The sequence below is a fragment of the Saccopteryx bilineata genome, chromosome 4 (assembly GCF_036850765.1).
Source record: "Saccopteryx bilineata isolate mSacBil1 chromosome 4, mSacBil1_pri_phased_curated, whole genome shotgun sequence".
NCBI classification, from domain to species: Eukaryota; Metazoa; Chordata; class Mammalia; order Chiroptera; family Emballonuridae; genus Saccopteryx; species Saccopteryx bilineata.
The window spans coordinates 245,977,255-246,002,256 of NC_089493.1; the positions used below are offsets into that span (position 1 = coordinate 245,977,255).

Consider the following 25,002-nt stretch of genomic DNA (forward strand, 5'->3'; position numbering starts at 1 on the left):
CTAAGACATCAGAGGCCCAGGGGCCTCAGAGACACAGAGGATCCTGCTTCTTGACTTTCTTGTTCTGGTTTCCAAATCCTCGTGAGGCCCAGTGAACTGTGCATCTAGTATTTGATGTAGCCCCATATCCTGAGAACAAACTTCCATGTTACTCAATTAAATTTTGACTATATGTCATGTTAGTTTGGTCCTCAAGTTGTACCCTTTGTTGAGAAGGCTCAGTGCCCCAGCTCCATGATTCCCCAATTCTGGGTGCAAATTGCCTTTAACCATCATACCTTCTAGAATCTAGAAGGTCTTCCAGGGGACTTAGCTGAATGACGCAGCCTGTCACCCCACCTGTTCCAGACGGAGGGTTCATGTGTTGGCTTCTACTTCCTATCTCACCTTTTGTGGGTCAATGTGTGCATCCCTTCCAACAGCACTTACCTGGTCCTTAGTGGATATGAGTATTTTATTGTCACTACATCCAGAGCAGTTTCCAGCTGTGAAGCCTGAGTCTGTGCTTTCCAGGGCACATCCAGTGAATGCCATCTGTTTAGGCATGGGTGACAACCACTGAGTACAGGGGCCATTGGGTTACGACAGTCTCGACAATGGCATTTTGAGTATACGACACTCACCCCCATAAAAACTTAGTACAGGTAGAATCATCTCCAGCGTCTCCTGCATGTCCCTTAGGCAATCCTATTCACCTGACCCAGTATCTCCAGCACCTTCTGAAGGTCCTCCTGCCTCTCCAACTTCTACTTCCCGATAGGTCACTCTCTCCCACCCTGCAATGCCCCTTTTAGTGTGCAAGCCAACCATAGGAATAAAGGTAAGGAATTTTTTATACTAATTTTTTTATCATTTTTTCTTTACTACAGGACAGTGTACAGTACAGTATATGTATATCTTTTTCCTTTTTTCTGTGGCTTAGTTGTGATTTTATGTTCTAGACTATGATTTTACAACTATGTTAGGATAGGTAAGTTACTTAGGTAGGCACAGGCGTGGCCAACAGTTTTTGCCCCCGGGCCAGATTGGAAAGAAAACTTCTTTCATGGGCCAGACGAAATATTAAAATTAAAAAATGTTAAATACAAAAGCGATTTGTTTAAGTAAACAAAATTTTATTATGGAATTTGTTTATGGAATTAATGTGAATGAAAAAAATTTTAATATACAATATTATTTTAATAAAAATATTTTTTAATAAAAATACAATTACATACCATATAAATATCCAAACTGTACTGCAATCAATCAAAATAATATTTAATTAATAAAATGAGCTTGAAGGGGTTATATCGCAAATAAAACAATTATTTCGTTTTACAAACAGCCTGGACACGTTTTCAGTTATCAACTGCAGCTATTGTCTATGCTACAATGCCACTTGATTCAGCACACTTGACCACAAAAATAACGAACTAATTGTTTGACCTTGGGTGCACACTGGCAAACTCCACCTAAAAGAATGTGGGTTTCACATCGCCGCTAAACGTCAAACAGTTCATATCGAGTACAGACGAGTACAAAAGTTGTAAATCTTTATAATGGAATTGTTTTAAAAAATAAAGAAGTATCGTGAATCCATTTGACCAATTATTGGAAGTTAACCCTAGATTAGTCACACACGGAATTCTTTTCCGTGTATCACTATCTTCTTAAATATCTCAATTTCCAATAATCAAACACGTTTTTGCTTCTGAGAGGCTGAGATTTTAAAGTAGCGGAAAATATTAAAAATTTAATCGTGGGCTGCATAAACTCATTATGCGGGCCAGATGTTGGCCATGCCTGGGTTACAACTTACACCAAAATACAGGTTACGCACTATTGTAAGAATGGAACTGTGTCATAACCTGAGGACCCCCTGTACATCCTTCTCCTTAAGATTCTGGGAAAAGACTCTGATTTAGCTTGTGTTACCTGCCCAGTTCTTGGTTCGGGGAAAAGCAAGAAATCTTAATTTATGGTCCCATCAACATTATATATAACAAAGGGGGATTAACTCTCCAGAAAGAAGGTAGGATGCTGTTGTCAAAAAAAAAAAAAAAAAAAAGAAAAAAAAAGGCAAGGCAATGTGGCCTTTTACTGTCTACCATTATCTATCATTATGAGGCTTTTATGTGTATTATCTGGTCATTTCCACCTGTCTCCTTATTGCACAAAGGTTAATGGTTTGTCCCCTCTTCGCGTATCCAACAAACTGCTTTTAAAGTCAGATTTCTTACCTTCAAATAGGGTTCCTTAAATTTATTTAATACAATTCAACCTGTATTTAAAAGAATAAGTGTGGTCTCTGGCAGGTTGGCTCAGTGGTAGAGCATCAGCCTAGTGTGTGGATGTCTTGGGCTCAATTCCCAGTCAGGGCACACAGGAGAAGTGACCATCTGCTTTTCCAACCCTCCCCCTTTTATTCCTCTCTCTCTCTCTCTCTCTCTCTCTCTCTCTCTCTTTCTCTCTCTCTCTCTCTCCACCCCACTTATTCTCCTGCAGCCATGGCTCTATTGGAGCAAGTTGGCCCCGGGCACTGAGGATGGCTCTATGGCCTCTGCCTCACGCACTAAGAGCTCAGTTGCTGAGCAATGGAACAACGCCCCAGATGGGCAGAGCATTGCCCCCTAGTAGGCATGCTGGGTGGATCCCGGTTGGGATGCATGTGGGAGTCAGTCTCTCTTCCTCCCCTCCTCTCACTGAATAAAAACAAAAACAAAACAAATGTGTGGAGTGGGGTTGTACCCCTCCAGTGCCTGGCATGTTTTCTGGCATGAAAGCTTGTGGATAACTATGGTGCTCGTCATCTACTTTTGCTAGTTTGGCATTTCATAGTCCCTCACCTTAGAGAAAAGGCTTCCAATTCTGGGTTCCTCCCTCTTCCTGGACAACTCCTCATACAGTGTCCCATTTAGTCAATATGTTTTGTTTTTTGTTTTTTTTTTAATTTTTTCTCCATAGATTTTTCCACATCTACCTGTGTTACTTCTCTTTCTTTTGTATCCATGATATTTAATTTCCTTTTTCTTTTTCTTTTCTTTTTTCTTTCTTTTTTTTTTTTTTTGTATTTTTCTGAAGCTGGAAACGGGGAGAGACAGTCAGACAGACTCCCGCATGCGCCGACCGGGATCCACCCGGCACGCCCACCAGGGGGCGATGCTCTGCCCCTCTGGGGCGTCGCTGTCACAACCAGAGCCACTCTAGCGCCTGGGGCAGAGGCCAAGGAGCCATCCCCAGCGCCCGGGCCATTTTTGCTCCAATGGAGCCTCGGCTGCGGGAGGGGAAGAGAGAGACAGAGAGGGGGGGGGGGTGGAGAAGCAGATGGGCGCTTCTCCTGTGTGCCCTGGCCGGGAATCGAACCTGGGACTTCTACATGCCAGGCTGACGCTCTACCACTGAGCCAACTGGCCAGGGCTAGTAAATATGTTTTGATGACCCTAGAGACTCTTATACAGATTCTCCTCCTCAAAGATCCCAAACAAGAAACAATGGTATTGTTTTCTGCTTCAAGAAGTTTTCTCCCAGAATGTTACGCTTCCCCAGGCTCTGGTCGTGCAGAAAGGCAGGGTGTACGTGGCCTGCTGATGCTGGGAGTGTCCACCACCTGCAGCTGATCTCCTGACCCCTCTTTTCTCTGGGCTCCCCCCAGTTCTTTGCACAGAGGTGGGGTGAGAGCATCAACCAGTGAGGAACTTCACGAGGCTATCATGTGTTCCACCTTTGCCCACCCACAAAAAAAATATCCAAACTTCTTTTAGACCAATGTTTAATTTTTACCCCCAATTTTTGAAGTGAAATTTGAAGCTTTGAGGCTTTCTTTCTTTCTTTCTTTCTTTCTTTCTTTCTTTCTTTCTTTCTTTCTTTCTTTTTTAAGATTTTATTTATTCATTATAGAGAGGGGAGAGAGAGAGAAAGAAGGGGGGAGGAGCATGAAGCATCAACTCCCATATGTGCCTTGACCAGGCAAGCCCAGGGTTTTGAACCGGCAACCTCAGTGTTTCCAGGTTGACGCTTTATCCACTGCGCCACCACAGGTCAGGCTCCTTCTTTATTTTAAAATCAAATTTAACTCCTTCTCACACAGCCCAGATGTTCCTTCACTTTTCCTATTTTGATTTCCTCTTGACATAAGTCAGGAATGACAGAAATTAGGGCCAGTGCAGGTATCACTGCAAACAACCTCGTGCTGCTTGAAAGGTTCCTGACCTGCTGATTCCCAACTCTTCACCCAGAGTTCCTCTGCCGTCTTTAGACCCCAGTGATCTTGCATCTGAACTTGGGAAATGTGTAAGTCTGCTGAATCAGGCCCTCTCTGCCAGCTTGCACATGCTGGCACGTCACAGAGGTGGATGAACAAAGTAAAAATAAACCTAAGTTAAAATGGTATTCGAAGACCTTGAAAGAGCTGAATTTAGATGTAATTTAAAGAAAAAGTAGGTTGGCCTTTTTTTTTCTTTTCTTCTTAACTTCTTAGTTGGAATTTGGGGATTTCTTTTTTTTAATGGAAGAGTGAAAGATTCAAATTCTATTTCTTTAATTTCTTACTTCAAATTGGTGTAGAGAGTAATGAAGGCTCAACTTGGCTCAAATATTTTTCCTTTGTGTAGAACAGGCACTCAATTAATGAAAGGACATTCAGTGCCCACTGCAAGAAGAAGGAGAAGCAGATATTAAACACTGATCAAAAAAAATAAATAAATAAAGAGGAGCCCTGGTCCTTGAATTACCTCTAAGTGATATCATATACAACTTTTTAGTGTTTCCTAGGAAACCAGTTCGTGTAAAACCCTAGTCTTTGTCTTCTGCTCTTTGCAAAATTGTTTGAACTGTATCTCTTAAAAGGTTGCTTCACAGGTGATTTGAACCACATTTTTAAAAAACTTAATCTACAGTTTGCTGCACTGATGATGGTGATATAGCTTTATGCTTCAGATTGTATTTGCTGAAAACAGATAAGATTATATTACTAATTTTGAAGCATCTGTAAAATCAAATCTTGTCCTTTTCCCTCAAAGTTATGATTCTTTCTGCACCTAACAGACCCAAGGTGCATTAAAAGTACCTCCTAATATAGAGAAAAGTAAATGCCCCCCCCCCCAATCCTCCCTTCTCTGTCTCTTTTGCTCTCTCTCTGTCTCACCAACACGTGCTTGGTCTCCAGAGCTAATGTGCTTTGTGTCCCAAGTGTTATCCTGACTTGGAATCCTCCTAAGGCCCACTCTATTGTCTTGGGTCATCTCTGATTTATATTCCATTACATGTTCAGTGTTACTGCGGTTTGACAAATGATTGAGGTACTGGGGTAGGAATCTCATGAGGGTCAAGGGTTTAGGCCAGTGGTTCTCAAACTTTTTGAAGTTGAGGCGCATTAAAATTCTAAAAATAATTGTAGGTGCACTATATACAAATTTCTGAGAAATATGTTATAATAATTAAATCAAATATTAAAGAAAAAAATATAAAGTCCAAGCATGCTTTTATGGTAATTAAATAAAATAAATACAACAAAATTCTATTTATTCTGACATTAAAAAACATTTTTATGTTACATTTTTTGAGTTATGCTTTTTTTTTTAATTGTCTTTTTTTTTTCCAGTTTTTTTTTTATTAAATTTAATGCAGTGACATTGATAAATCAGGGTACATATGTTGAGAGAAAATATCTCTAGATTATTTTGACATTTGATTGTGCTGTATACCCCTCCCCCAAAATTAAATTGTCTTCTGTCATCTTCTATCTGGTTCTCTTTGTGCCCCTCCCCTCCCCTAACCCCTCTCTCCTTCTTCACCCCCTCCCCCCTCCCCCAACCTCCCGCCCCTGTTGCCATCACATTCTTGTTCATGTCTCTGAGTCTCATTTTTATGTCCCTTCTATGTATGGATTCATCTTAGTTTTTTTTTTTTTTTTTCTGATTTACTTATTTCACTCCATATAATGTTGTCAAGGTCCATCCATGTTATTGTAAATGATCCGATGTCATCATTTCTTATGGCTGAGTAGTATTCCATAGTATATATGTACCAAAGCTTTTTAATCCACTCGTCCTCTGACGGACACTTGGGCTGTTTCCAGATCTTCGCTATTGTGAACAATGCTGCCACAAACATGAGGGTGCATTTCTCCTTTTCGAGCCGTTCTATGGTGTCCTTGGGGTATATTCCTAAAAGTGGGATAGCTGGGTCAAAAGGCAGTTCGATTTTCAGATTTTTGAGGAATCTCCATACTGTTTTCCACAGTGGCTGCACCAGTCTGCATTCCCACCAGCAGTGCAGGAGGGTTCCCTTTTCTCCACATCCTCGCCAGCACTTATTCTGTGTTGTTTTGTTGATAAGCGCCATTCTGACTGGTGTGAGGTGATATCTCATTGTGGTTTTAATTTGCATTTCTCTAATGATTAGTGATGTTGAGCATTTTTTCATATGCCTATTGGCCATCTGTATGTCCTCTTTGGAGAAGTGTCTATTCATCTCTTTTGCCCATTTTTGGATTGTGTTGTTTGTCTTCCTGGTGTTGAGTTTTACAAGTTCTTTATAAATTTTGGTTATTAACCCCTTATCAGACGTATTGTCAAATATATTCTCCCATTGTGTAGTTTGTCTTTTTATTCTGTTCTTGTTGTCTTTAGCTGTGCAAAAGCTTTTTAGTTTGATATAGTCCCATTTGTTTATCCTGTCTTTTATTTCACTTCCCGTGGAGATAAATCAGCAAATATATTGCTCTGAGAGATGTCGGAGAGCTTACTGCCTATGTTTTCTTCTAAGATGCTTATGGTTTCACGGCCTACATTTAAGTCTTTTATCCATTTTGAGTTTATTTTTGTGAGTGGTGTAAGCTGGTGATCTAGTTTCATTTTTTTGCAGGTAGCTGTCCAATTTTCCCAAACACCATTTGTTAAAGAGGCTGTCTTTACTCCATTGTATTTCCTTACCTCCTTTGTCAAATATCAGTTGTCCATAGAACTGTGGGTTTATTTCTGGGTTCTCTGTTCTGTTCCATTGATCTATATGCTTGTTCTTATGCCAGTACCAGGCTGTTTTGAGTACAACGGCCTTGTAGTATAACTTGATATCAGGAAGTGTGATACCTCCCACTTTATTCTTCTTTTTTAAGATTGCTGAGGCCATTCGTGTCCTCTTTTGGTTCCATATAAATTTTTGGAATATGTGTTCTATATCTTTGAAGTATGTCATTGGTATTTTAATTGGTATTGCATTAAATTTATAGATTGCTTTGGGTAATATAGACATTTTAATGATGTTTATTCTTCCTAACCATGAGCACGGTATATGCTTCCACTTGTTTGTATCTTCCTTGATTTCTTTTATCAATGCTTTGTAATTTTCCGAGTACAAGTCTTTAGTCTCCTTGGTTAAGTTTACTCCTAGGTACTTTATTTTTTTGGTTGTAATTGTGAAGGGGATTGTTTCCTTAATTTCTCTTTCTGACTGTTCATTGTTGGTGTATAAAAATGCCTCTGATTTCTGAGTATTGATTTTATATCCTGCCACTTTGCTGAATTTATTTATCAGGTCCAGTAGTTTTTTGACTGAGACTTTAGGGTTTTCTATATACAATATCATATCATCTGCAAATAATGATAGTTTTACTTCTTCTTTTCCAACTTGAATGCCTTTTATTTCTTCTTCTTGTCTGATTGCTGTGGCTAGGACTTCCAGGACTATGTTAAATAAGAGTGGTGAAAGGGGGCACCCCTGCCTTGTTCCTGATCTTAAGGGGATTGCTTTTAATTTTTGCCCATTGAGTATGATGTTGACTGTGGGTTTCTCATAGATGGCTTTTATCATGTTGAGGTATGTTCCCTGTATTCCCACTTTGCTGAGAGTTTTGATCATGAATGGGTGCTGGATTTTATCAAATGCTTTTTCTGCATCTATTGAAATTATCATATGGTTTTTCTCCTTCTTTTTGTTTATGTGATGAATCACATTGATTGATTTACGAATATTGTACCAGCCTTGCCTCCCCAGAATAAATCCCACTTGATCATGGTGTATGATTTTTTCCATATATTGTTGGATCCGGTTTGCTAATATTTTGTTGAGGATTTTAGCATCTATATTCATCAGAGATATTGGCTTATAATTTTCTTTCTTTGTGTTGTCTTTGCCTGGTTTTGGAATCAGAATTATGCTCACCTCATAAAAGGAGCTTGGAAGTCTTCCTTCCTCTTGAATTTTTTGAAATAGTTTGAGAAGGATAGGAGTTAGTTCTTCTTTGAATATTTGGTAGAATTCCGTTGTGAAGCCATCAGGCCCCGGACTTTTCTTTTTTGGGGAGTTTTTTGATAACTGTTTCGATCTCATTTGGTGTAATTGGTCTGTTTAGGTTTTCTGATTCTTCCAGATTGATTTTTGGAAGATTGTATGTTTCAAGGAATTTGTCCATTTCATCTAGGTTGTCTAGTTTTTTGGCATACAGTTCTTCATAGTATTTTCTTACAATATTTTGTATTTCTGTTGTGTCAGTTGTTATTTCTCCTCTCTCATTTCTAATTTTATTTATTTGAGTCCTCTCTCTCTTTTTCTTGGTGAGTCTACTTAAAGGTTCATCAATCTTGTTTACCTTTTCAAAGAACCAGCTCCTAGTTTCATTGATGCTCTGTATTGTTTCTTTAGCCTCTATGTCATTTATTTCTGCTCTGATCTTTATTATTTCCTTCCTTCTACTACATTTGGGCTTTACTTGCTGTTCTTTTTCTAATTCTTTTAGATGCAGGGTTAAGTTGTTTATTTGAGCTTTTTCTAGCTTCTGAAAGTGTGCCTGTAGTGCTATGAACTTCCCTCTCAGCACTGCTTTCGCTGTGTCCCATAAATTTTGAGTTGTTGTATGCTCATTGTCATTGGTTTCTAGGAATTTTTTTATTTCTTCTTTGATCTCATTCTTAATCCATTCATTATTTAGCACCCTGCTATTTAGTTTCCATGTGTTTGAGTATTTTTGAGCTTTTCTGCTGTGATTCATTTCTAGTTTCATGCCGTTGTGATCAGAGAAGGTGCTTGATATGATTTCAGTCTTCTTAAATTTGTTGAGAGCACTTTTGTGCCCTAACATGTGGTCTATCCTAGAGAATGTACCATGAGCACTTGAAAAGAATGTATATTCTGCTACTTTAGGGTGAAAGGATCTGAAGATATCTATTAAATCGAGTTGATCTATTGTTTCCAATAAGTCTGCTGTTTCTTTGTTAATTTTCTTTCTTGAGGATCTATCTAGTGATGTTAGTGGGGTATTGAAATCCCCTACTATTATAGTATTGCTGTTGATCTCGCCCTTTAAATCCATCAAAGTCTGTTTTATATATTTGGGTGCTCCTATATTAGGTGCATAGATATTTATAATAGTTATATCTTCCTGTTGGATTACTCCCTTTATCATTATGTAGTGGCCTTCTTTATCTCTTACTATATCCTTTGTTTTAAAGTCCAATTTGTCTGATATAAGTATTGCTACCCCAGCTTTTTTTTTCATTTCTGTTTGCATGAAATGTTTTTTTCCATCCTTTGACCTTCAATCTATGTGTATCTTTTGTTCTAAGGTGTGTCTCTTGTAGACAGCACATGTATGGGTCCTGTTTTCTTATCCACGCAGCTACCTTATGTCTTTTGATTGGATCATTTAATCCATTTACATTTAAGGTTATTATTGATATGTAGTTGTTTATTGCCATTTTCTTCTTTAAAGGTGTATTCCTTTTTTTGCTATATTCTTTTCCAACTTTGATCTGTTTACAACAGGCCCCTTAACATTTCCTGCAGCATTGGTTTGGTTGTAATGAATTCCTTGAGTTGTTTTTTGTCTGGGAAGCTTTTTATTTCTCCTTCGATTTTAAACGATAGCCTTGCTGGATAAAGTAGTCTTGGTTGTAGGTTCTTGTTCTGCATTACTTTGAATATTTCTTGCTATTCCCTTCTGGCCTCAAGTGTTTCTGTTGAGAAGTCGGATGTCATCCTAATGGGGGCTCCTTTGTAGGTGATAACTTTTTTTTCTCTTGCAGCTTTTAATATTTTCTTTTTATCGCTTAGCTTTGGTATTTTAATTATGATGTGTCTTGGTGTAGGTTTCTTTGGGTTTCTCTTTAATGGAGTTCTCTGTGCTTCTTGGACTTGTAAGAGTTTCTCTTGCATTAATTTAGGGAAGTTTTCAGTTATGATATGATTGAACAAAGTCTCTATCCCTTGTTCTTTTTCTTCTTCTTCAGGAACCCCTATGATGCGGATGTTATTTCTCTTCATGTTGTCACAGAGCTCTCTAAGTGTTTCCTCTGACTTTTTGAGTCTCTTTTCTCTTTTCTTCTCTGCTTTCATGCCTTCATTCCAGTTGTCCTCCAACTTACTGATTCGATCCTCTGCTGTATCCATCCTGTTTTTAATTCCTTCCATTGTGGTCTTCATTTCTGATATTGTATTTGTCATCTCTGACTGATTCTTTTTTAATATTTCAATATCCTTTTTTATACTTGCTATTTCTTTATTTAGGTTTTCAAACTGCCCCTCCATTGTTGTTCTAAGATCCCTAAGCATCCTTACAATCATTATTTTGAACTCCGCATCTGGAAGTTTGATTATTTCCATATCACTCAGCTCATCTCTCAAGGGTGTCTCTTGTGGTTTCATTTGGGTTGCACTCCTTTGTCTTCTCATAATGGTGTTTTGTTTATAGAGTTGGTTGAGTCTAGGCTTGGTGTTTTCTGCCTCCTGTTTTCAGTTGTGTTATTTCTAGGTCTTCTTGGATTGGTATCAGCTATTATTTGTAATCCACTTTCGGATTTGGGCAGCTTTGAAGTCTTGATTTGTTTGTTTTCTTAACAGGTGATAGTCTTGTTAACTGATCTCAGCAGGGGGCTTCCTTGAAACTGTAACCAGGAATGCTGTGGGTGTAACCTGAGACACTGAAGGTCTGTTCCACCAACTAATCTCACTGGGGGCAGGGTTTTTTCTCAGCTTCAGTAGGGGGAGGTGTATCTCAGATCTCCATGGAGACCTGAGTTACTGCCCCTCCTCCCCACTTCTTGTTTTCAGCTGTGTCTTGTTGTGCTGATTGGAGCTGGGTAGATGTCCGGAGATCTCTGATACGGAAGCACTTCAGCTCTGTTTTGTGAAAGGTTCAGTCCCTCCCCCAGCTATGGCCACCTCCAGCACAAATGAGTCAGCTTTTTTATTTCGTTTCTTGCATACCTTAGCCCCTCACAGTCTGTCCCTCTCCTTGTCCTTTCCACTTGGGAGATAAGCTGGTCTTTTCAACCCACCTTGCACCCTGGTCGCCAGGTAAGTGGCTGTGAGCAGTAGTTTCTGCTCTTTTTCCTCTGTGAAATTCTCTCTGGGCTCTCAGCCTCACCCCCCCCCCCCTGCTGTTCCTGTAAGCAGAGGAGATTCAGGCACTCCTTACCAGGTTTATTGTGGCTTCCTCTTTGCTCCTTGGTTTTTGAGAGCTGTTCTTGCAGTTCAGTGTTGGTTTTTCATGCTGATTTTTCCTAAATTGATTTGTATTCCAGTTTGGTGTTGAGAGCTGGGCGTCTGTGTGTCCACCTACTCCGCTGCCATCTTCAAAAAGCGAGTTATGCTTTTAAAATTTGTAAAAAAGAGGGATTAAAAAGAAAACGACAATATCTTTTTATATACATAGACACATTCTTAGTAAGATTTAGTGAATTTGACAGGTCCTGGCATGAATGTGTTAAGTTTTTTCATTCTTGTGTTTATGAGAAACATGAGCCTGATGTGTCCTAGTGTTTTCTTCAATGTTTGGGCATATATTTGAAAGGCAAACTCTCATTTCCTCGTGACTACATTGAAGAATTCCTTTCTTTTTACTCTTAATTGCGTTGAGAGTAGAAAATTCTAATTCACGTAAATAGGATGTTGAAAATTGTAGTAAAATGTTCAAAGCTTTTTTAGATATTGTCACATATTCTTCTTTTATACAAATCCAAAAGGCTTCAAGAGACAATTCCTTATGTTTAATCATCAGTCCAAAACCCCCACCATACACATCATCTTAACTTTACACCAAACAAAGGATAGAAGAAACTTGCCTCCAGTCTCTCTGGGGAACATGGAGGGGGGGTAGTGTAAACAATCCAGCACCACAGCTTAACAGCCTTTTGCAACCTAATCAGGCAAGTGAGGTGGGGGGTTGGGCAGACTGTCAGCTTACAGCCAGTTCCCCACACCTCTGTTCCCAAAAATCTAAACTCCAAAAACCCTGTTGGTTTTTTGGTCCCCAACAGGCACATATTTTTCTGGAATACCATAGGGCACACCTGGAAATCTTCTAGGGCACACCAGTGAGCCCTGGTCACACTTTCAGAACCACTGACTTAGGGTATTGGGAGGTTTGATTGTTTTTAACACTAGAAGTTGCAGCTACTTTCTCATATGGGCAAGCCCTTTAGGGAACAGGATAAGCATCTCCATGATAGTGACGTGGGCCTACACATACGGAATATCTGTCTGTGTGGTAAGGAAGAGTGTCACTAGCGATTAGTCTAACTCCTATCCCTTGTGTCATTAATCACTTAGCTTCCTTCAGTGTTGGCTGTCTCTTGATTTCTGACAGACACTTTTCATTATATTACAGTACGCATCCCCTATCCCACCTCACCTGGTAAGACACAAGATGACTAAAAGCCCTGCCTATGGGATCACCCCAGTGTACACCCTGGATCCATCATAACCAGCTCACTCAGTATGGCCCAACCTGTTCTCGCTCGACTAGCCATCTGGGAATGGAGCAGTATGAAGGTGGAACCCAGGTCTCCACGCATGCGTCGTGTGGTCGAGACGGCCACACCAGTGAAAAGAGCCAGAACTCTATCTGGTCAGGCAGGGCTTTAGTTTAACCAGGTCTTGCTGGCTGCTTTTGTTGGCAGATAAGTATTTAGGGGAGAGAAAAAAGAGACTTTAATTATCAGCAACATGGGGACTCAAACTCACTTATTTAATTTGAAGATTTAGAGACCTGGGATCTTGTTTTGAAGGCCACGTAGGGATTCTGTGCCTGCAAGCCCCTACACACTTGCCTCGTTTGACTCTCTCCCGCTTCTGTGAGGGAGGCAGGGCGGTCCTCATCAACTCTATTTTTCAGGTGGGGAAAATGGAGCAGCAAGGGTTTGAGTGCCCAAATGGCAAAGACAGCTTGGGCTAGGCCAAGCCCACAGACTCACAATCTGACATGCTTCCTTCTAAAGTACTTCGCCTCGTGAAAAGCAACAACTCCAAGTTGCCAGGTGGGGGGTAACTTTCCCTAAGAGCCTCTTTGTGCGGCTGGTCTCGGAGCACCTCGTCCTCACGACACCAACCCCACTGAGCCTTGCTCTGTCCCTGGGCCCCGGCCCATCTGCTGCTCCGGCCATGTAATTAGAGAGGATCTTTTTGGGTCAGTCTTTCTTAAAGACAAAACAAGCCCTTTGGTTTCTCGACTAGAAAGCTCAACAGATTAAGTGACGTGGAAAAGTTTTTGATCTTGCCATTATAGTCACCTAATTAAAATGAGATGCAGATGCTCCAGCACCTAGTAATTTTCACCTCACTCACTTTGGCTCCAATTACAGCCCTTCCCTACTGACTTACACTGTTTAAATTACAAAGTCAGAAGGAAATATGACTATTTACCTGTTTCTATTCATACATATAAGTCTAACACATTACCTTTTCTCCCCGAGCAAGAAATGTGATCACAGATCACCCTGGAAATAGAGGAGAATAAATCTTTGGTTCTTAAATAAAATTAAACACTAATAAGAATTCAAATCACCCAACTATTTTGTTTCATTAAAAAGAAAGAAAGAAAGAAAGAAAGAAAGAAAGAAAGAAAGAAAGAAAGAAAGAAAGAAAAAGTACTCTGCTCCAGGAATGCAAGAGTGGGGTCTTCAGAACAACTATAGCATTTGGTATTGTCCTGGAACACACATTTTGGAATAGAAAACTTCTTTTTCGAACTTAAGCAGTTATCCCCCCCCACCCCTCCAGGAAAGAGCTGATGAACACATTCACTCTCAGGTGTAAATGACTAAGAAAGCCTTAAAAACAGGGGGGAAAAGTTAATTGGTATTGACGCTGACCCTTTAAGTCAGTAAAGGTAATTGTTTCAAAGGTTGTTACCTTTATTGAGTACATAATTAAGTAAATAGCACTGTGCGGCAGTTGAAGTTATCTATGTATTTTCCCACAGTAGGTGGCAACCAAGCCTTCGTCTTTACTAAAAAAGCATATCTGTGTACTGAGAAGAGCTTTGTGGACTGGGAACAGGGCTTCAACTGGCAAGCAAGCAAACAAAAACACCAGCAACCAACCGAACATAAAGAGAACAGTGGGAATCTGAGAAGAAGGACTCTTTTTCTTGCCCTCTGAGTGGAATCTGTCTGGGGTCATCTGACAGGGCAGCATGTGCAAGATGCCAGCTTCGCGTGAGCTCTGCATGGTGAGTGACCAGACCACGCTATTCCCAGGGCAGGAGGGAGGCCAGGAGCCTGTTCTAGAGAAGTCAGTCCCGCCTCTTCTGCACCTCCTGCACCTCCTGCACTCAACACCAAATAGCTTATTAACTCCAGGGGGGCCAGTCGGAGGAAGTAGCAATGTGGAACACGGGCAGCGATGTGGAGTAGGAAGATAGGGACCACATGGAGACAATCTTCACCATCTATCTCCTCGTGTGGGAGACTTTTCTCGGCATTCAACCAAATTATCCCGCCATTGACATCAGGGATGAACTCAAATTGTTTGGTACCGGCAGCGCCAGAGTATCTAATGGGGCTAACAAAGACAATAGTGACATTTCTTACCTCTTCCTTTCACACTTTCCCTTGTCTTCTACAAAGGGAAAGGTGGGCAAACTCTTCTTCCTTCTAGATAGAGCGCATGTCTTCTCTGTTCCCAATCAATCCTCGGCTCTTTAAGCTTAAGTTTCTCTTGTGATCTGTGGCCTGAGTAGGAGAAAGGAGCCATGAAAGCTGGCTTTTTGTCCTTTTCCTTCCACTGAGGCAGGCGGTGTCGCTGGCCTCAAGGTGGCAGGGTGCGCCTCAAGAAGGGAGGTCACTGAGTTTGGCTTCAGCTCTGTCTTTTCCTGCTTTGTTGACAATTTGTAATAACACTGCTGGCATCATGACTTTGCAGACGCAGGAAGGAAGAGATGTGTTCTTTAATGATGGAAAAATATTAGAGCACAATGCCCTTAAAATAGAACATGTGTGCCTAGCCTTTATTTTGAGGACTGTATTGTTACAACCATCTCCCCTGGGGAATGCTGTGGGAGGCCTTTCCTCTTTGGTGAAGCAGAGTGATTGTGTAACCTGAGGTGTCCCTGAGAGAGCTCAGAGGGGATGATGTAACACATGGGTGTCTGAAACATTACTGCATTTTTATGTTGATCGGGGCTCCACTAGATCCCTCCTCTCCAAACTCCAACTTCTGTGAAACGAGGAGAATCATCTCTGTGCTGCCCACCTCACTAGCCTGTCATGAGGATCTACCAAAATAGTGGACAAGACTATGTGTGCAAACTGTGACATGCCACTGATTTGTACTGATGTTAACTATCGCTGTTACTGACAGTTGGAAGCCCTGCCCCACTTGGGCGGTACACTTTTCATTTTTTTATGAAATAAACCTTAGTCCTAATGTTGAATTTTATGCTTTTTGCACTGACATGGACTAGGTGTGCAAAATGTTCAGTATCCACACCAGAGACCTGCTATTAAGCTTGTGAGATCGGCTCCCTGTCCCACTGCCCTGTAACATGGAAAGGGCAGTTGTCATGATGAAAAGGAAAAAGAGAGTGTCTGGCTCTCAGACAGATTGTTCTTTTTATCATCTTCCTCATCCTAGGAAACCGGGGGCATCCTGCCTGCTGCTTTTGTGCGGACTTCCTGGCACTTGGTATTGTATCAAACGTCACCTGAAGGTGTGTTTTTTTCTTTTTTCTTTTTTTTCCTGAAAATCATCAACGAAAAATGCTTCTGATTTGATGGTTACCTACTTTCCCCTTTTATTAGCATCACTTTGTTTGGACCATTGTTGCATCCCATTAGAAGGACTGATGATTTGCTCTGGGGATGTTGTTAATGATGGTCATGGGAGTCTTCATCCGAAGGTGATTAGGAAGAATAAAGAAGATGCTAGGAACCTCACTGAGTGGCAGTGGGCTGTAAGTGACCTGTGTGAGGCTCCTCTGGAAAGATCGTGGTTCCCATTCTTTTTTTTTTTTTTACAGAGACAGAGAGAGGGATAGATAGGGACAGACAGACAGGAACAGAGAGAGAGGAGAAGCATCAATCATCAGTTTTTCATGGCGACACCTTAGTTGTTCATTGATTGCTTTTCATGGCAACACCTTAGTTGTTCATATGTGCCTTGACCATGGGGCTACAGCAGACCGAGTAACCCCTTGCTCAAGCCAGCGACCTTGGGTCCAAGCTGGTGAGTTTTGCTCAAACCAAATGAGCCCGCGCTCAAGCTGGCGACCTCGGGGTCTCGAACCTGGGTCCTCCACATCCCAGTCTGATGCTCTATCCACTGCACCACCGCCCGGTCAGGCTTGGTTTCCATTTGTAAGACTAGTTTATGACAGTTCGCTTTTGATCAGAAAGTGCTGGGGGGAACCCATGCTTTACCAGGAAAAGGGGTGAAAGACCTCTGAAGGGGCCCACATCCTGCAAACATGGGTTCTAAACACAGACATTTTTGATATTAGGCACCAAGAGGAAAAGGCGGCCTGAAAGCATTTTGTGCACATGTGTGTGTGCAGGGATGTGTTTGCAGAGGGGGATGGGGAACTCCCCGCTACTCAGCTGCCTCTCTTGATTTGCTCCAATTTCATTTCCATTTGCTAGAGAGACATCTGCACATTTTTCTGCCCAGCCAACATTTAATGCACATCAGTTCAGCCCTAACCCTCTGTTGAGGTCAACCACCCTCTACCTCCAGGCATCCCAGGGGGTTAGAGCAAAGGATACACAATACTCTAAATGGAATATTGAAGATCCCCATCTGTCTGGCAGTCCCGATCAATAAATATCAGCCCTTCTTTTCCAATTCTGTATAAGCAACACGTCACCACTGGGTTTTAAGACAAGTGTGAGATGTGGGTGTTTAAGGGTTACTGAGTCTAAGCACCCAGCTGTCACAGTGCTCAGCCAGGACAAGGATTATGCTCTTAATCATGTTATTCTGTTACTAAAGGGTTCTTTTAAATTCCCCTCACCCCTTTCTGTCAAGCAAAATGTACCAGGGTCTGAAATTGTAGGTGCCTTTCTGACACTTTTATTTCGCTTGCCGAATGACTTTTTTGAAAGAGCTTTTGTTCAGGTGGTCATATTTAGGCTCTGTGGTTCTGGGGCATCTTGTTTGGCTTCTGCCAACTTACAAGGCTGAACAAGATCAGTTTGTGTTTATGAACAAAGCACTTAAGGAAAGCAGGCACATCCAAGATGCCCCTTCTGGCCTCATGAAACACCTAGCCTGTTGATTGTACTGGGACAGCCACTCCTTAAGGCCAACAGTTTGAAAAAACCTTACAGAAACCACCAGCCCTGCACTAGCAAGCAAGTAAACACAATTAAAAACCTGGGTTGTCTGAGGCACTTCTCCAGCCTGAGCAGGGACATCCCTAAGGCCCCAGCTAAAATACAGGCTGCACCTGTTCAGCCCCGTCACCTCTTCCCCAGACAGAACAAAGCTGACTGCAGCAGAAGCCATCCTACCAAGTATCAGGTTGCACTGCAGGGACTGTCTGCTTCAAGCCAGTGTGATCCGAGCTCCAGCCCATCCCCTCCCCTTGGCCCAGATTAAGGAATTTGGGATGCCCAGGGCAGGGCAGTGTGAGGCGGGTATGAAGGGCTTTTTGTGAGAAAGGATGACTGAGTGAGAAGGAGATGCTGTCTGGGCTGAGGGGGCCTCGGGCCTTCCTACCAGTATTGCTCTAATGATGCGAATGAAGGAGGTGGGTGTGGGGGAGGGGCAAGAGACAGACGACTTTATCTTCGGAAGAGCTGTTGTACCACCAGCCTTAGGATTGTGGGAACATCCTTTCACTCAGTGGACCTCAGCTTCCTCATTTTTTAAAATGAAAGGATCAGAGTAGCTGTTGGTCATTCTCTCAGTTCTATATTTGGGTGTAAGTGGGCAGGGCAAACCTGTCAGTCATAGAGACAAAGAGAGATCTTCTATCTGGCAAAAGGGGATGATCACAGAGCTGCTTAATGAAGAATCTGAAGTTGGATATGGAGTTTTCACTTGTGTTGCTCCCAATAACTTGGCATGCCTTTGGCACATTGCCCAGTAGTCTGCAGCTCTCCCTGAACCAATCCGTTTTCCAAGTTACTGCCAGGTAGCTTTCTAAAGCACAAACACATGTGTGTGCTGTTTCATAGGTTCCGAAGGTGCCCCACTGCCCACCAGCTAAACTCCCAGCACAGTGACACTGGTCCCCTCCCGGTCTGGTCCTAACCCCTTTCCCAGCCTTGCCCCAGCCAGGCTCTCTCATAGACAGTGGTAGAGGCATGCCAGATCTTTTGTTTCCCAAACAGAGCACACTTAATGCTTTTCCACAAGTTATCCCTTCTGCCTGGGCTAGCTGTCCAGAGAACTCATTCTGTGAGAGCCAGCTCAAATGTAGCCTTGTGCCCCAAACTCCTGGGCCACGAGCTCAGCACTTGGTTTTCCCCTCCCAGTGGCAATTACAGAGGCACGCCAATCTCTCCTTATACAAAAGAAAGAAGGAACTATATTCTAGTCAATTTTGTGCCCGACGGTGCCTAGCCCTATGGGTGGGATTTAAGAAAAACAATTGAGCCCTGGCTGGTTGGCTCAGCAGTAGAGCGTCGGCCTAGCATGCGGAGGACCCGGGTTCGATTCCCGGCCAGGGCACACAGGAGAAGCGCCCATTTGCTTCTCCACCCCTCCGCCGCGCCTTCCTCTCTGTCTCTCTCTTCCCTTCCCGCAGCCAAGGCTCCATTGGAGCAAAGGATGGCCCGGGCGCTGGGGATGGCTCTGTGGCCTCTGCCCCAGGCGCTAGAGTGGCTCTGGTCGCAACATGGCGACGCCCAGGATGGGCAGAGCATCGCCCCCTGGTGGGCAGAGCGTAGCCCCTGGTGGGCGTGCTGGGTGGATCCCGGTCGGGCGCATGCGGGAGTCTGTCTGACTGTCTCTCCCTGTTTCCAGCTTCAGAAAAATGAAAAAAAAAAGAAAAACAATTGGAAATGACTTATCAAAGGTGATTGGATAACTATAGGTGTGAACTGAGGCCCAACCCAGAGCTTTTCACTCTCAAACTGACTTACCTAAAGCATTAAAAAATTATTTCAGAAGGTCAAAAGTAAACTACGTTAGCTGAGGACTTCCTTAAGTAACTTCTAAAAATATCCCAGAGGGAAAACCTGAACTAGGTATTTTATAATGCTGTTCTGCAAAGTAAAAAATGCTGCATCCCAATTTACCTCCAACAGTGTCTTCTGGGTTTACAAGAGATAAATGCTAACAAGGAGTGAAATCTGGCACCCTCTACCTTATTAATATGTAAAAAGGCTGAAGTCACATCTGTGCAAGGATCTATTTTTAGTGGATCCTACATACTAAAATCCTAGCCTTGATCTCTTAAACTATCAAGCCTACCATAAATGTTTGATGATGAACAAGCCCATAAAAAGAAAACGCATAAGATGAATAGAGGAAGTCAGTGCATGCTCTGCCTTTTAATTATGGGTGGCTTCCGTAGGGTCCTGCTCCAGGCTGGGTGCAGGCAGAGCAAACGCATCAATAATTTTATCCTTTTGGGGGGGGGGCAGGGTGTGCGTGCTATAAACAAACGGGTCTAACTACATTCTTATTTATGCTTTAGAAGCCAAATAGAGTTGGCAGAAAGAGTAGAATCCTACCAAAAAAGTGTGAAATTTAAGAAGGGAAAAATTAAGACATAAATAAAAGCATCCAGGACACAAAAGATAATGAACAGTCTTGTTTTATTACTTTTAAGTAATAAAGAGCCTTTTTCCTTGCTTTTTTTGTCTTTTTTTTCCCTTTTTTTCATTTTTTTTTTTTACAACATACATTAAGTCGTGAATCAGATGTTAGGGGATGTGGAGATGGAAGGAAAATTGGTGACATCACAATATTTTTACAACTTTACAACAAATATAAATCTGAGTTGTTGCATCTACCAGTGTCTAGCAAGGGTGGAAAGCAAAGGCACACTCAGGTTTATGGACCCTCCCCCCACATGCAGTGGGGAAAACAAGAAGAGGTGAAAATACTTAAATGCAGAAGACCAGCTCAACACATGTGAGCACTCTAGGGTTAACACCGTACGTGAGGGGTTGTGGGATGTCAAGATGTGGGATGGGAGTTGGACACAGGTCTCCATAACACAGCTGAGGCGATGGTGTCCACACGCGGGGACGAGACAGTGGGCACTGCACCATCAATACTCTTGGGAGTCAAGCTTGGGGAAGAAGGTAGCAGGGTAATATACACCCATCACTTTCCTACGTTTGGCATTTCTAAAGAAAATCCAAGGGAATAAACAATATCTTGGTTTCTATCTGGAAAAGACTTCATGGATTCAGGATATAGAGTTCACAGGATGTGAACATTGATTCCACTTACAAAACAAAAATAGAAGGACACAAAGGCTACTGCAGACAGCAGTAAAACGTCAAGAAAGGTTTGGGACAAGAGGCTGTGCCTGCAACCTGCTACACATCCACCTTTCTCTCTGACTATGGAGGCATCATTTTTTTTCACCAGCCAACTCCAACTTGCCCCAAATTGTCCGTTTTGAACATTTTTATTTTTAAGAAGACAAAACTAAACCAAGATGAAACTGGAAATAAAAACACAAAGAGACCACCAAATAGGTTTAACTGTTGAAAAACACAATGATCAATAATGCTCACAGTTTACAGTATGTTGACAATTCCTTTGTTCGTGGTAGAGTAAACAAAAGTCCCTTCTGTGTGCTTGCACTAATAAAAACTATGGGGAAAAACACTCATTCACCCACCCCCTACAAACCATAACAAAAGGATAAAGAAATTAAAAAAAAAGTTAAAAATCTTTTGCCCCAGTCAAGGTTTTTGCAGCATCCATGGTGGTTGGCCTTGTACTTGGAGTTATTTATTAATCACAGCAGGGACCAGCCTGACTGCATCTATTTCCATGTCATTTCTTTGTGTGCATGGCTCGCATGCGCTGAGCACACAGCTTGGAGACTCCTCCCAGATGCCTGCCCAGCCACACACAGCGTGTTCTCCAGCCAGTGGACATGGCAGAAATAAGGACTGGGACATTGGTCCTTTATCTGCCAGTAAATGAGGATATCATCATGTTGAAATGATCTGAGAATCTAAAGGAAGCAAGGAGGTCTGGAGGGAGAAGGATTTGCTACCCACAACACTGGGGTCCATGCTTGGCTACATGGCCACAGGGTGGGTGGAGTTGGCACGACTAGAAGGAAGTGTGAATTGGAGGGTGTTGTGCGCCCAGCTTTCCCAGGCTGCGAGATTATAAGCATCACCGCTGCATTCTTCTTCCATCTGCTGGACAGCTAATCTTCCAGAGAACTGGAGTGGGGTGGGGGAGGGTTAAATAAATATTTGCATTTCAAAAGGAAGAAAAAGTTTATCATAATGACAGCTTACAAGTGTACACAACTCAGGGTGTAAGGCACAAATTTACATGTGGAAAACAGGCTATTCACAGATGTAACCCCACGAAAAACCCGTGTGATCAAACCATTAATTTATGCAAGGTAGCAGCCAGCGTATTAATTAGTTCACACCATTTATGGATTTTGTTTGCTGTTTCACATGCAAGGTGAAATGAGATGGCATATCACAAGCTGGTGCCTTCACAGAAAGTAGGAACCACTGACAAAGCCATGTTGGCAGCAATGGGACATGGATGTGCCATTCTGAAAGTTCCTCTCCTGGTTGCTTTAAAAGTTAGGATCTGGAAGGACTTTTAAGCTAATTAATTTTTTGCATGTTATATAGCACAGAGACTTGACCAGCAAATTAACTGGTAGATTTAAATAAATATTCCCCTTAACTCTCCTTAAGCTAGAGATCAGACAGTCCAAACACAAAGCTCAGAATTCCAGCTCCAATAATTTACTCAGTGAATTTATTGTAAAAATAAAGAAACTCAATTATTCCAGTTAATGGATTTCACGTTAAATAGTGTAACTTCAAGGGGCTTTCTGAAGAGCTGTTCATAAGGTGGTTTGTGGAAGAGTCCTTTCCTTAAGGAAAAAAAAAAGGGTGAACAATAAATAAAGTTACTTGCGTTAACGGTCACGTTATTTCATTAAAAGAGAGGAGCAGAAATCTATGACATAGTTGCCCAACGTGGCATTCATCTGCTATAACAGAAAGCTGTAACACTGGTGGGCATTTCACAGTATCTGCGCATAGTAAACTTCTGCCATTGTTAAAAGTCTGAGTTAGAATTATCAATCAATCTTTATTTTTTTGTCTTTTTAACTTTCATAATTTTTAAAAATGCATTTGTTTTGCAAGTTGGAACGCTAGCCTAGTTTGGCAGCGCCCTGTGCAGTCATGGACAGAATGTTGCAGTTGCTGTTCGTGTGTGTGTGTGTGTGTGTATGTGTGTGCAGTTGTTGTTCGTGTGTGTGTGTCCGTGCTCACACACGCAGGCGTGTGGCGGTGGGTGGGTATGTGCTTTTGGCTCATGTTTGTGATGATAATTTAAGTCTTTCGTGAGTTCGACCTGTTGCAGGGAGTGGGAGCGGGGGAGTGAAGGAAGAGAATGGAGGTGAGTCCCGTGTTGCAAACCTTCACCAAACCACATGGGCCACTTGGCAAGTCCCCCCGAGTCCCAGAGAAGGACGCAGCACCCGCGCTCTGCCGCGGCCATCTTGGTCTGGTGTAGACTCGGGCAGCTGCGACCCGCGCGGAGCGGAGCACGCAACTAGCCCTTCCTGCTGGTTCAACACCTGACCCCAGCCCCTGGGATTATGTACACGCATCACTGGGCTTCATGGATGTGGAAAGGGGTGCAAAGGTAGGTTTGGGGGGTACGTCCGGCTTTAGCGAGGGTGTGCGCTTCAGCCCCGACCTGGTCAATGAGTTGTAGGCGTTGAGGCTGGGCTGCCTAGAAACAGTCACCGACGGGCCCGACGGCTGGGAGCTGTGCACCTGGATGGAGTCCACCCGCTGCGGGGCAGGGGGCGGGTTGTCCCCCCGGCCAAAGCTCTGGTTTCTGGAGAGGTGGGAGGAATTGGAGGAATTAGTATTGTTTCTTTTCAGAGTGGTGGCCTGGTGGCTTCTCGTGAGCGAGTTCGTAGGGTAGCTCCTCTTATAGTCAAGCCCATAGGAAGAGGAGTGGTGCATCTCCAGCCGCTTGCTCAGGCCGCTCTGAGACAGGGAGGCTCCCGGGGGGCCCAGGGAGGCCTCCCGCTGGGGGACCTTGGGGGGCAGGCTGTCCAAGTTCTCCACTAGGTTCACCCCATGATTGGGACTCTTGCTGTTGAGATGTTCCTTGATGGTCTTATACTCCAGGGTGGCCGCCTGGTCCTCCAGGGCCAATTGGGCCACCTCACTCATTTTGGGCTGGTCCACGTACTCATGTTGGTAACCCTGCTGCGTGATGGGCAGGACCACCACGCTGGGGATGTGGCTGGGGGAGGCCCGGAGAGGCAGGTCGGTGGGAATCACGGGGGAGCCCATGGGGGGCATGTCCTTTGTGCAAGCATTGATGAGGTTCTGGTTCCTTTCCCACTCGCGGCTGCCGCGGCTGGGCTTGCGCTTCTGCTGCAGCGTTGGCGTGGACTCCGGCGTGGGCAAGGCTGCTAGGTCGAGGTGGTGCTGGTCAGCCTTAATGAGCATCTTGGCCGTGTTGCTGGGTGTGGCGAGCTTGCCGTTGTGCATTAGTGGTGTCAGGATGGCCTCTGGCTTTGGGTCTTTGGACTGGGTGTCACCAAAGAGGCCGCTGAGTTTGGTGACGCTGCTCATGGAGCCCCGGCGTGAGTGGGTGAGCTCCTCCTTGCGCTGCACAGCGGATACATCTTTGCGCCGATGATCGCAGACGCAGTAGACCACGATGCCCGAGAAAACGGCCCCCATGACAAAAGCCAGAATGACTGCAATGGCCAAGAGGGTGACTGGAACGAGCTGGTCATGGCCTTTGAGGTAACTTTCGCGAATCACTCCTGCAACAGACATCGCGTATGGTGTTAAGAAATGAAAGGGCACCGCGAGGCATATTTTTATTTGGCATTCACCCTGTTAATTAATAACAGTAATAAGTGACAATAGCACCTCTGCCTAACTTCTCATCAAGATTCAGCTTGCCAAATATTAACTAATTAATCCCATCCCCCAGAAGTATGTAAAAGACTTTATTTGTTGTCTTTGTGTTCTGAAAAAGTACTTCTCTCTCTCTTAAATGCTTGCTCTTTCTACTTCGCTGCACTATAGAATATGGCAGTTTGTCGTTTCCAAAATAACACTTTTTCTCTTTTTTCAATCTTCCCCCTTATAAAACTGGGATAGCCAAGATAGTTTGAGTCAGGGGAAGAGGCAACAATTTTACCCACGTTAAATGAACAGATCACACTTCCAGGGTCCTTTCTGATGACTTCCTTGTGGGCACCATGGCCTGTATCTGAAGAAAAGCTATGCTTGTTTTTGAAGCAATTGGAGGAAAGACAGTGTGTGCCACTTTCAGGGAAAGAAAATAGCTAAAGCTCACAGATTACCAATGTATGCTGATTTTGCATCACTCTAAAAAAAATAGAAAAAAATTACGCACACCCAATTTCAGGTAAACATGCTGAATATCTGAATTAAGCTCTTCCCTCACTTGAATTGAAAGGATCTTTAGAAAAGGAGACTATTTGAGGCCCTGAAGTGGATTTGAGAAGTGTCAGGTCTCGTTATTACAGCTAGAGTTTGCTGTCATGGTGAGATTTTTCAGCAGAGCTAATCTCTTTGATTTAACAAAAATTATGTGACTACGCTCATCAATAATCTTACACTGCATTAA

At 42.9% G+C, this 25,002-nt stretch overlaps 1 protein-coding gene across 7 annotated transcripts in view; it reads right to left on the bottom strand.

Annotated features, from left to right (window-relative positions):
* Nucleotides 1–20,746: 20,746 nt before the first annotated feature.
* Nucleotides 20,747–25,002, bottom strand: part of SEMA6A (semaphorin 6A) — a 132,664-nt gene continuing 128,408 nt past the window's right edge. For all 7 annotated transcript variants that reach the window (XM_066274138.1, XM_066274135.1, XM_066274130.1 and 4 more), the window contains one exon: nt 20,747–24,166. In XM_066274138.1, the coding sequence (XP_066130235.1) occupies nt 22,971–24,166 (1,196 nt within the window). In that variant the 3' untranslated portion in view covers nt 20,747–22,970. The remainder of the gene's footprint in view (nt 24,167–25,002) is intronic.